The sequence below is a fragment of the Squalius cephalus genome (genome assembly GCF_949319135.1).
Source record: "Squalius cephalus genome assembly, chromosome: 20".
NCBI classification, from domain to species: Eukaryota; Metazoa; Chordata; class Actinopteri; order Cypriniformes; family Leuciscidae; genus Squalius; species Squalius cephalus.
The window spans coordinates 900962-913745 of record NC_137141.1 but is presented as its reverse complement, the minus strand read 5'-3'; the positions used below and the strand labels follow the sequence as shown (position 1 = coordinate 913745).

Below are 12784 nucleotides of genomic sequence, written 5' to 3'. Positions count from 1 at the left end.
AGACACATCAAGCCTGGATTAAGAACTAGTGGCAACAAGAAACGGTTTCGTTGCCAGCATCTGGGTTCAGTTGCGCTTGAACACAGTGCAAGACTACAGCCAACAAGCAAGCACATCTACACCTGTATTACATGTCCACACCAGCAGGGGGTAGTAGTCTGTGTTCATCACTCAAAAGAAACTGGAACTTGGACATATATGCTAACCATAAGCAATCAGCACTTGATTGATGTTGATCCCCCCCATCCCCCCCCCACCCCAACAACATAATGATAAAAATTGACTTGCCCCAAAATCAAGTATAAAATTAACAATAAAAGCTCATTTGTATGTCTTTGTTGTAGTTTTTTATTTTTTGTTTTTTATTTTAGGTTAAACAAAAACAAAAGACAGACAAGAGACACAAAGGGGGTTTTGCATCAACAAACCATTTATTTGGTGTACTTTCAATTCTCAATTCTCAAAAAATATTCATCAGATGCAACAATATGAGATATTAATTCCTCTCAAACTGTGGCTGGTAGGATCTCCTCACTGTGATTCAGTATCCCTGGGAAGTAACAGATAAGATATGTTAGTACACAAGACACTCATTATCAGGTTTATTTTATTTGATAATAAGTGAATTGTATGAATTGTGGATCGATTGCTCCTGTCTGCCTCGCTGCCTGCTGTGAGTGTGTTTGTTTGCTTCGGTGCTGTAAGCTCCGTCTTAGCCTTGTATTTTTCTCTCGCGCGTCCGCGCCTTTGAGTTCATAAAAATCTCAGGTGAGTAAGAATCAGTCAACAAACACGGTGAGTAATGTCTTGTCCTGTTATTGTCACCTAAACTCAATGTCACATGTTTAGTATAGCCTTCTCTGTCGGCAATATAGGATTTATATGTGATAAATGTAAGGAGACAGTTAGGCGGACAGAGAAGATTTCAGAACTAGAAACACGCATCCAAACTTTAATTGAGGATAGTAAGAGTGCTAGTGCTTTAGATGTTTTGGATGCGCATAGCATAGTGAACTCTTTACATGAGTCGGTTCCGGCTGAAGTAGAGCCTGCGCAGCCGGGCAAATGGGTGACAGTGAGGGATCGCTCTAGTCGCGGATCTAAAAACCACTCTTTTGTTCCGATTACCATAACAAATCGATTTGCCCCGCTCAGTGAAACACCCACTGAGAATGATTGTGCCCTAGTTATTGGCGATTCTATTACACGGAACGTGAAAATAGAGACACCAACCACCATAGTCACATGTTTGCCGGGAGCCAGAGCGCCTGACATCAAAGCAAATTTAAAAGTGCTGGCTAATGCTAATCGTAAATTCTCTAAGATCATTATTCACGTCGGCACTAATGAAGTTCGACTCCGCCAGTCGGAGATCACCAAAATTAATATTAAAGAGGTGTGTGAACTTGCAAGTACGATGTCAAGGACTGTAATTTGCTCTGGCCCCCTTCCTGTTCGCAGGAGTGATGAGATAGTCAGTAGATTGTGTTCGCATAACGGTTGGCTGTCTAAGTGGTGTCCGCTTAATAATATAGAATTTATAGACAATTGGAAAAGTTTTTGGGGCAAACCTGACCTGTTGAAAAGAGATGGTATTCATCCCTCCTGGGATGGTGCTGCTCTTCTCTCTAGTAATATGGCACATAGTCTTAGAGCTCAAACATGACAATCTGGGGCTCAGGTCAGGAAGCAGACAGACTGGCTAAACCGACCGCCTGCTAGCGGCCTCGCGTCACCCAGGTCAGATAAATCCCATCACATAGAGCCTCTTTCACCTAGCTATCATCATATAGAGACTGTGTCTGTTCCCCGAATTTGGAAATCCAAAAAACGTTTAAACCCATCTAAGGTTAAAAATTTAATTGATGTTCAACAAATAAAAAACAGCTATATTACAGATGAGCAAATGCTAAAGCTTGGGTTGCTGAATATTCAATCACTTACTTCAAAAGCACTCGTTGTTAACGATATGATTTCAGATAATAACCTAGATGTGCTGTGTTTGACAGAAACCTGGCTAAAACCAAACGATTACATTACTTTAAATGAGTCCACCCCGCAAGATTACTGTTATAAACATGAGCCTCGTCTGAAACGCAAAGGGGGTGGTGTTGCTGTAATTTATAGTAATAGTTTCAAAACCACTAAGAAATCAAGTTTTAAATATAATTCTTTTGAAGCATTGGTGCTTAATGTAAAAATATATAGTGTAAACGATAAATCACGTTTGAGATTTGTGCTGGCTACTGTATACAGGCCACCAGGGCACCATACAGACTTTATCAAAGAATTTGCGGACTTTCTATCAGAATTAATATTGACTGCAGATAAAGTACTAATTGTTGGTGATTTTAATGTACACATCGATAATGAAAATGATAATGGAATGTATTGCCACTACACATCAGACAAGCCTCCTCACTGTTTCATTTTAAATCTCTGCTTAAAACCCATCTTTTTACTCTGGCTTTTAACACCAGGTAATCGTGATTAATGTGATTTAAATGTGTTGTGTGGGCAGTGCATTTTATTTATTTATTTGATTTGATTTTACTTATATATTTTGTTTTAAGATAAAACAACATGTTGTTTTATCTTATTCTATTACTTTTATCTTATTGTGTTTATCTTTTTATCCTATTGTGTCTTTTATTGTTGTGGTGTACAGCACTTTGGAAACCTTGTGTTTATTTAAATTGTGCTATATAAATAAAGCGGATTGGATTGGATTGGATTGAAAAAGATGCATTGGGATTGGCATTTAAAGACATTGTAAATTCAATTGGAGTTAGACAACACGTGTCAGGACCTACTCATCGTCGTAATCATACTCTAGATCTAATATTATCACACGGAATAGATGTTGATGCTGTTGAAATTCTGCAGCAGAGCGATGACATCTCAGATCATTACCTAGTCTCGTGTAATTTGCATTTAGCCAAGGCTGCAAAGCCGACTCCGTGTTTCAAATATGTGAGACCTATCACTTCTGCTACTAAAGATTGCTTTATTAATAATCTTCCTGATCAGTTTCATCATCTCAGCATCCCAGATAGCTTAGAAGAACTAGATATTACAACAGAAACGTTTAACTCTCTCTTTTCCAGCACTTTAGACACAGTTGCTCCGTAGCGCTTAAAGAAGATTAAAGAAAATAGTCCAATGCCGTGGTACAACGAGCACACTCGGCCCTTAAGAGAGCAGCCAGAGAGATGGAGCGCAACTGGAAGAAAACAAAACTAGAGGTATTTCGCATTTCATGGAAGGAGAGCTCAATTACTTACAGAGAGGCTTTAAAAGCTGCTAGATCTGCTTATTTTTCAACCCTATTAGAAGAAAATAAACATAATCCTAGGTATTTATTTGAAACAGTGGCTAAACTAACGAAAAATAAAGCTTCAAGCCCAGAAGTTTCCCAGCAACACAGCAGTAATGACTTTATGAACTTCTTCACTTATAAGATTGATAATATCAGGGACAAAATTATAACTATGCAACCGTCTACTACAGTATCTCATCAGGCAGTGCATTGTAGTCTCCCTGAGGAAAAATTTGATTCATTCGTTGCTATAGGAGAGGAAGAATTTACTAAACTCGTTAAATCATCTAAATCGACATGTATGTTAGACCCTATACCGACTAAGCTACTGAAAGAGATGCTTCCAGAGGTCATAGATCCTCTTCGTAATATCATTAATTAATCTTTGTCTCTAGGATACGTACCAAAAAACTTTAAGCTGGCTATGATTAAACCGCTTGTTAAAAAAACGCAACTTGATCCTACAGAATTAGTCAATTACAGGCCGATCTCGAATCTACCTTTTCTGTCAAAGATATTAGAAAAGGCAGTATCCTCACAACTGTGTTCCTTTCTTGAAAGAAATGATATCTGCGAGGATTTCCAGTCCGGATTTAGACCGTACCATAGTACTGAGACTGCTCTCGTTAGAGTCACAAATGATTTGCTCTTATCATCCGATCGTGGTTGTATCTCTCTATTAGTGTTACTCGATCTTAGTACTGCATTTGACACCATTGACCACAAGGTTCTTTTAAATAGATTAGAACATTATGTTGGCATTACGGGAAATGCACTAGCATGGTTTAAATCATACTTATCTGACCGTTATCAGTTTGTAGCAGTAAATGAAGAGATGTCTCATCGATCACAAGTTCAGTATGGCGTACCACAAGGCTCAGTACTAGGACCGTTGCTGTTCACTCTGTACATGCTACCATTAGGAGATATCATTAGGAAACATGGAATTAGCTTCCACTGTTATGCTGACGATACTCAGCTCTATATTTCTTCAAAACCTAACGAAACTTACCAATTCACAAAATTAACGGAATGCATAGCGGACTCGTAATTTCCTACTTCTAAATTCTGAAAAAACAGAGTTTCTAATTATTGGACAAAAAACTTCCTCACGTAATAATCTAGAATACTGTCTAACACTTGATGGCTGCTCTGTTAAGTCTTCGTCGTCGGTTAGGAACCTGGGTGTGCTCTTTGATACCAATCTTTCATTTGAAAGTCACGTGTCTAGTATCTGTAAAACTGCATTTTTCCATCTTAAAAATATATCTAAATTACGCCATATGCTCTCATTGACAAATGCGGAACAATTAGTTCATGCGTTCATGACCTCAAGGCTAGATTACTGTAATGCTCTACTGGGTGGTTGCCCTGCACGCTTAATAAACAAACTACAGCTGGTTCAAAACGCAGCAGCTCGAGTTCTTACCAGAACCAGGAAGTATGACCATATTAGCCCAGTTCTGTCAAAACTGCATTGGCTCCCTATTAAACATCGCATCAATTTTAAAATATTGCTGATTACTTACAAAGCACTAAATGGTTTAGCTCCGCAGTACTTGAGCGAGCTCGCATTATAGTCCGTCACGTCTATTGCGATCTCAAAATTCCGGCCAGTTACTAATACCTAGAATATCAAAATCGACTGCTGGCGGTAGATCCTTCTCCTATTTAGCACCAAAACTCTGGAACAGTCTTCCTACCATTGTCCGGGAAGCAGACACACTCTGTCAGTTCAAAGCCAGATTAAAGACACATCTCTTTGACCTAGCATTCACATAATACATTATAGACTTCTATAATTTAATGTTAGGCTGCATAGATTAGGTCAGCCGGAACCGGGAACACTTCCCATAAATCCTGATGTACTCGTTACATCATAAGAAGAATGGCATCTACGCTAATTTTAGTGTCTGTGTTTATCCCAAGGTTTTCCCACAGCCTGCTTGATCCAGGCCGTATCCAGATCTGACGAAGGACCTTCGCCTGGACCCGATAACAACGCAGTGCTGAAGTGCCAACTAGTCTCTCCCTATGGAGGATCCCTCTACCACTATACAGAAAAGGCGTTGTCGGGAAAATTCGTTTCACGTTCCTACCCCAAAGCAACAAAATAAAATAAAATTCTTTATCAAAATTTATAAGTAAAGACAAGTACTTTGTTTAGGCTTGGCTTGTAGGGAATTCCAAACCTGCGTATATTCAAACGCACATAACTATAGAACCCATTCTAAATGCTCATGTGAACGCCATCAGTGTTTCTCACAGGATCGCGTTTAAAGTCTGTGTAGAGGGAATGGTGTCGTCTTAGCGGCCCCTAATTTAATAACAAATGATCGTTGCGACGGAAGCGAATCAATCAAAACTAACTTTAGCTGGAAAATAACTTAACTCTGCTATAAAGCCAAAACAATCTCTGTTACCTTAAATTATACGCTTATCTCTGTAAAGCTGCTTTGAAACAATCTACATTGTTAAAAGCGCTATATAAATGAAGATGACTTGACTTGACTTGACTTTAATTTTACTAACAAGGTCCACACACTATATAAATATTTGTATAGGCTGTACTGTGATGAGTGACAATGTGAAAAGCCCTGTGAGTGTTTAAAAAGCACTGTCACCACTTCAACAGTCTAGCAGTCGGACAAAGCTGAAGTTTACAATGAAGTTGTGATTGACTTATAGTTCCTATATTGTTTCCATACTGTGTGCAGTTGATGTTTTTAGTTAGCAGTAAATTAGTTGTTTTCTATGTAGCATGACTATTTCAACAATACAAGACTAGAAATAGTTTATTAAAAAATGTACATGTTATTGTAGTAGATTGTCCTAGTTTTAGACCAGTGAGGTAAACGGCAGTTTACAATTGAACATATTCTGGTCGCATTACATTTTCTTTCCATTATTATAGCTTTACCTTTATTTGTGGCATTTTAACCCAAATGAAAAAAATATCAAATACAAAACTATTGGTTGTTGGGATAAAACTGACTGCCACCCTGGTTATAGTTAGGGTTAGGGTTAGGGTTGTATACCTGGTTCAGTGCCACATTGACCACAGTAGAGTCTCTGTTACAGGTGACTTTGCAGGCAAATCCTGAGATACAGATGGAGATGATGAACTGAGTAATGCAGAACACCAGCATTATTCCACTGATCCCCAGCTCATATCTCTAAAATATATTCAACAAGATCAAATAAAAGTAGATTACAAATAATATTCCATGAGTTATATTGAGTGAGTTTCTAAAAGTTCATATTATACTACATATAAACAGTCATATTATGGCTTTTGAACAATTTAAACATTTATTTCACTCAAAAATGACAACTGCGTCATCATTTTCTAATTGAAACAAATTTTTACTAATAAAGATTGTGCTTTTTATGGAAGTAAAATAATAACAAATGTTTTTGAAACAAAAAAGCTTGTTGAATTGCACTACTTGAAAAAATATGCATTGCATTAATCCTGCTTACATTTTAAAGCTTTGTATTTTTAGGGTTTGCATTTTTATGGACTGAAATTCAATATGGTTATATTTTTAAGCTGTGAAATTCAAATTCAATAATCCATATTCATCTTTCAGATTTCACTTCCAAATTATCATTTGAAGAGAAGGACTTACAGTCATAAAACCAACTGTAAAGTGTTCATGAAGGTGCCAGGCATGAGGCACACCTTTTTATATTTAATAAAATAAATTGTCAAATAATGTGTAAATATTGCTATTTTTTCAGTAGGCCTACCACATGATCTCATATTTATTTTTATATCAACTATATTTATATTTATTTTACATGCACCCCCTGCTGGTGAGACAACTAACAACAGATGAAAATTATCAATCGGCAATCTATTGATATTCCTGCCGTTCCCAGATGTCAAATGTTTAATTTTCTGTCGAATTTGAACCACTGAATTTGTGGAAGCGTATTTAAAATAGACGGAAAATTGCCTGTCGAATATTATATGTTGCATTTTTAAACAGAATGAATGTTTTGGAAGTGAAATCTGAATGGTGAATATGGATTATTGAATTTGTAATAATGAAAACGTGTGTGAAATATTTTGAATTGAAATATTCACAGCTTGATTATACAACCATGTTGAATTTCAGTCCATAAAACTGCAAGCCCTAAAAATATAGTGGGGCTAAAACAAAGCAGGATTAATGCAATGCATATTTTTTCAAGTAGAGCAATTCAACAAGCTTTTATTTTCAAAAACATTTGTTATTATTTTACTTCAATTAAAAGCACAATCTTTATTAGTAAAAATTTATTTCAATTAGTAAATGATGACACAGTTGTCATTTTTGGGTGAACTATTCAAGAAAACAGCAATTAAAGAAAAAACAAATTTAAACTGATCACATTAATATAGTATTGCACATTGTACATTTGGTGCCCTCAAATAGTAGAGCCAACTTCCAATCTCGATGGACATCAGAGCGATGGCTATCCCCGCAGTTATGGCACTGAACACATTCATTATAAGAGAGGCTTTGACCTGCAGAGGAAAAGAGCTGACATGTGAAAGCTGACAGTAATAGTAAAGGGTGTACACTTATAAAATGTCCTGAACTGCAGGTTTAAATATGTAAATTTATAATGAGTCAGATCTCCTTTTAGTCCATATATTTTTAATGGTAAAAATGTGTAATTGTTCTATAAGAAAGTTGAGATTAATGTGCAAGCTTCTGACTACTTTGGGAAAAGAGAGTTTTTGGGGGAGTTTATGGTATTTTTAAAACTTATTTGCCTGAATTTGTAATCATTTATATATACATATATACATTTTGACAGAATATACAAATTTTATGTAAAAATCACTTTTCTCAATTTCACTCAATAGCAGGGGACTGGGGATGAGCACAAGTGGATGTGTTGTAGTGTTGCCATGCATTTCTGTGTATTTGTGTACACACACACACACACACACACACACACACACTATATTCATTTCCTATGTTGCGTCTACAGAGCCCCAAACATCCTGAGTGTGACTTTTTTTTTTTTTTTTCACACTAACATAGTCAGAGATACCATTTAATTTTTTTTTCTGTGTGGATATAGTAAGTGTGAGAAAAGTCATCTAGTTTCATGCGATTTAGATGAAGGGATAATATTTGTTTTTTAAATATTATAGCAAACGTCATTAGTAGTTTCCCACGGCCCCAACAGCACATACGGGTTAAACAGATGCTGCTAACAGATGATGATATCTGGACTGATGCTATATGTTTGACAGCTTGTAATGATTTAATAATAATAGTGTATGAATACATTAGAAACAATGTGGCAAAAGGAAAGTTATCACACACAGATTTCAGCACATTATGTACGTACCACACACAGATGAAGTTTATTCTGCGCAGCAACAGACAGAGATCAATGATGAACTGAGAGAGAAACAACACATTTCACAGTTCATTCTGGAAGTTAAAAAGAGTGGGAAAAAATGAAAAACATTAAGTGAAACTCACAATGCAAGATCCCCAGTAGGTGATGCCACTATAGACAAGAATAGCAGGGTAATTGTAGTCATTGATGGTGAGTAGAACACCAAGAAAGAAGACCATCACTCCAATCATTACCTGGACAGTCTAAGGGCAGATATAGGTCAGGTGTTTCATTCATTATGGCATAACACACATGTGTGAATGAATGCAGTGATCTAGAAGAAATTAAATACTCAGAAAATTCCTAAAACCATGTATTATTATAATGTATGTGGTATTAAGTAAATGCATTACCCCCAATGCCTTTGGTTGTAATTTCAAAAATCCTTCAAGAACTGTATTTTGATCTTTTCCTTCGGTCTCCTGTCCATCAACAAACATAACGTTATCGTGTGTCACCTTTAGTCTGACGACTGTACCTTTGTCTGTTGAGATGACCTCGCCGGTTTCCATTTTAGGAAAAGTTCTGGATTTCACCTGTAATCAGCATGTTCATATCACTCTTGTTCAAGATCAGTAAGAAATGTCAGCAAAGTACTTTCCATAGGAGAAATGATGACTATTTAAAGATAACAAAAATATCTGTACTTCTCATAGCTAAATGCCTTTTTGATAAGGATGCCTTTGTCCACACAAATCACAAAACATTTATAAGCAGTTTTTGGTACCAGACAATAAATGAGCAACAACTTACACAAAAACTATCAAACAGGTTTTTATTTTCATTATTGTATCAAAAATTGTAAATAACTAAAAATCTAAAAATCAAAAGAATTGTTAACTGATAAATGGTTTTACCTGAAATGAGATTTGTTGATGTCTAGTGGCTCTTTTGATGAATCTTTGTGTGGACTCTGAAGAACAGAGAAGGAGGGACTTGCTTTAAATATAGAAAGGCTGATTTCCTCTTAAAATACATTTACTTATTTACATATAAGTGAAAAATAAACTACAATAACTTACGGCCATTGATGAAGGACAAATTATCTGTGTTTCTCTAGGCTAAATAGTAGAGAATACATTATTAACAAGAACTACAAGAATTAATGCAAATTCAGCCAATTTCGTGTAACGGTCACCAGCTGGAGTGCCCTTGAGAGCCACCAGAGGGCACTCCACACCAGACTCTCATGTTCACTCACAGACTACATCTCCCATCATTCTCTGCCTGGACTCATCAGCACTCATTATCACATTCACCTGTATCTCATCTTCTTGTTTAGTTCACCACATATAAGCCTGGTTCACCCCATCACTCACTGCGAAGTTTTGTATGTTGTTGCACTGCATTCCCGAGCGGTTTCCCTGGTTTCTTGTCTTTTGGTTTTTGGTTTTCTTGCCTGTTCCGTGGATTACTCTTTTGCCTCTGACCCCTGCCTGTTTTGTTTGTTTTGTTTTGTTTTGTTTGTTTGGACGGCCTACCTGGGTTTTGACCTTTTGCCTGTTTATTTGATTACGTGTCTGGATTTCCCCTTCGTTAAAGCTGCATTTGGATCTCTACCTTCGTGTCTTGGAGCAGTTCGTAACATTTCGTGCATGAGATGAAATTAAAGTTTGCAGGCAATAGTTTTAGTTATAGTATTAAACTACTGTATATAATACTGAATATGATGTATAAATGAATGACATCATACTATTTTAAACTGTTAAATATACACTATGTAATCAGTGACAGTGTGTACGCATCTGTGTCTAACACACACATTCTGTGTTTTCAGCAAAGCATAGTTATAAATATTTCCCCTAATTAGACATTATACATGTCATTCTGGTCTGTTTTCTAAAACTAGTTAGAATAAAGAAAAATATTTATAAATGAAATCCAATCAAATAATTGTTTCATCGATTGAAAAGCTCCAGTTACATTTGTAACAGAACAGACATACTTTTATCAGTTATGATTTCTATGAAGTGTTACTCTTTCCACAGTAGACTGAAAATCCAGCATTGTTGCTCACCAGCATGAGGCATGTTCTTCATGTTGGGACCAGCATGGGATTCTGGTTGCTGGTTTCATTTTATCAACAACAGCCAAATGCCATATAAACTATTTAATACACTTTCTTACAATAAACAAAAAGGAACAAAGCTCTAAAGAAAGGTTCCTCGATCTGAACTGAACAGAACTCTTGCAGTCCTGCAGCTCAAACCATAGAGAATGACACTATCCATATCAAGGTCGTGGGTTTAATTCCCTGGGAATGTGGGAACTGATAATGTGTCTTGACATAAGTCACTTTTTGCAGACAACTACAGAAGACTGCCCGTTTCAAACCAGTCATGTTAAAGGCAGTTTATCATGCAGCATCTGTGGTTGATTCATATTTCCTTTTCAGTCTGCTAGCTGTACCTTTGCTGTTTTGAGAAATGTGAGTTTTGAGGCTGTAAAACCATTACTCTGTTTACTGAAACATTGGTCAGAGTCATTGCGAACAGATGCAGACGATAAAAGCTCAAAGATCAACCTTAAAGATTAGTATTGGTTCATTAATGCAGTAAAACCCAAGCTTAAATGCCTTTTTCACATACCTCCTGTCTAGTTTGGCAGAACTGCTCTCTTGTTGTCTCTAGATCGATCACCATCTGCTTCTTCTCAGCCAGGATCACCTCCAATTTATCTCTCAGCTCTACCACGAATGAACAAGGAATGTATTAATATTAATAAAAAACCTACAGTTCAAAACAGCCTTAACTTAACAGTCTTTTAACCAAAAATCATGAATTGAGAAAAGGTATGAGAGAGAGAGAGAGAGAGAGAGAGATTGTGTGTGTGTGTGTGTGTGTGTGTGTGTGTGTGTCGTTGACATAGTAATGCTCAATGTGATAGCTAAGGCCAAAATATTTCATTTGAATATTTCTAGTTTCTAGTTTTCTCCTTTTTATTTGTTTCAGGAGAAATGAATACTTTGTTTGCTTTGAGGGCTTAATACTTTTTTGCCTGCTTGTGTATACATTTTTATTTATTTATTTTGTTTCTTTCATATTATTTTTTCCAAATATTTATAACATTGGTGATATGATGCAAATAACTAAGTTACTAGAGTGCACGCCAGAAATTAAATGACACAACACTTAGACCAAGATATGGGTTTTCATTTAATTTAATTTTGTTTTCAATTATTGTCTTACCCGTGGTTCTGCCGGGATCCATGACAGCGTGTGTCAGATGCCTTTTGCTGGGAATTATGGGAAATGTAGGTTTTGGGACAATATTTGTCTGGCTCTTTTGTAAATTTGAATGTGTTGTGTATAAGGTATATTTTTGTGTGTTTAAGTTTAATAAGCTGAACAGGCTGCACTCTAGCCGCGGGTGTGTTGATGCGTAATTTTTATCGATTTCATAAAACAAATGCATCAAACTAACATCGAATTTACACATACACCAGTTGTGATGTCACATCACTATTCCTACCTGAAAATTCAACAAAGACAACAAAGAATTAGTTTTTGTTTCACAGTGTAGAAATAGCTGGCTGTGTGACTTCTTCATGTCAAAAAGTGAAACGCCCTGCGGCTCACCACTTCCCCCTAGCGTCACCCGCCAGAATACGCAGGTTTAAGTGATGTTAACATAGACATCTATACTTAATAAATGGTAATGTAGCAGAGCGGGCGCGGTTTGGCTCAAATTGATATAATTTCCGACTACGACATCCTGGGGAATTTCACCCCAAGAATTTAATATAACCTCTAAGCTAAGGCACACACAGATCCTAACCACAGTTGGAGTCAGAGACATAGGTGATTGAAAAAAGATTTTATTAATTGTTAAAAGACAGTTCTTTTCTGTAAAAAAAGGTGTTGACCAGCAATCACTCTCATCTATTTACTTAATTCTATAGTTGGCAGCAGAGGAACCTGGGCTTACCCGCAGAGGCAGTCTCAAGATATCACCCTTATGAAAATTACTCTATTCACAGTGCACACACGCTAATACACACTCAACGACTCATTTCAGAGAAGACCACGACACACAGTGAGGTCGTCACCACCTAAA

General features: G+C 36.6%; 1 protein-coding gene across 1 annotated transcript; it reads right to left on the bottom strand.

The window, feature by feature from the left end:
- Window positions 1–379: 379 nt before the first annotated feature.
- On the bottom strand, window positions 380–9632 carry LOC307148609 (uncharacterized protein). Its single transcript, XM_079854268.1, has 7 exons — window positions 9586–9632; window positions 9082–9264; window positions 8812–8931; window positions 8675–8727; window positions 7725–7835; window positions 6358–6495; window positions 380–550 (listed from the first exon to the last, which is right to left on the bottom strand). Exons 2-5 carry the CDS (start codon window positions 9238–9240, stop codon window positions 7817–7819), a joined length of 351 nt encoding a protein of 116 aa, XP_079710394.1. The 5' UTR covers window positions 9241–9264; window positions 9586–9632; the 3' UTR covers window positions 380–550; window positions 6358–6495; window positions 7725–7816.
- Between the last annotated feature and the right edge of the window lie 3152 nt (window positions 9633–12784).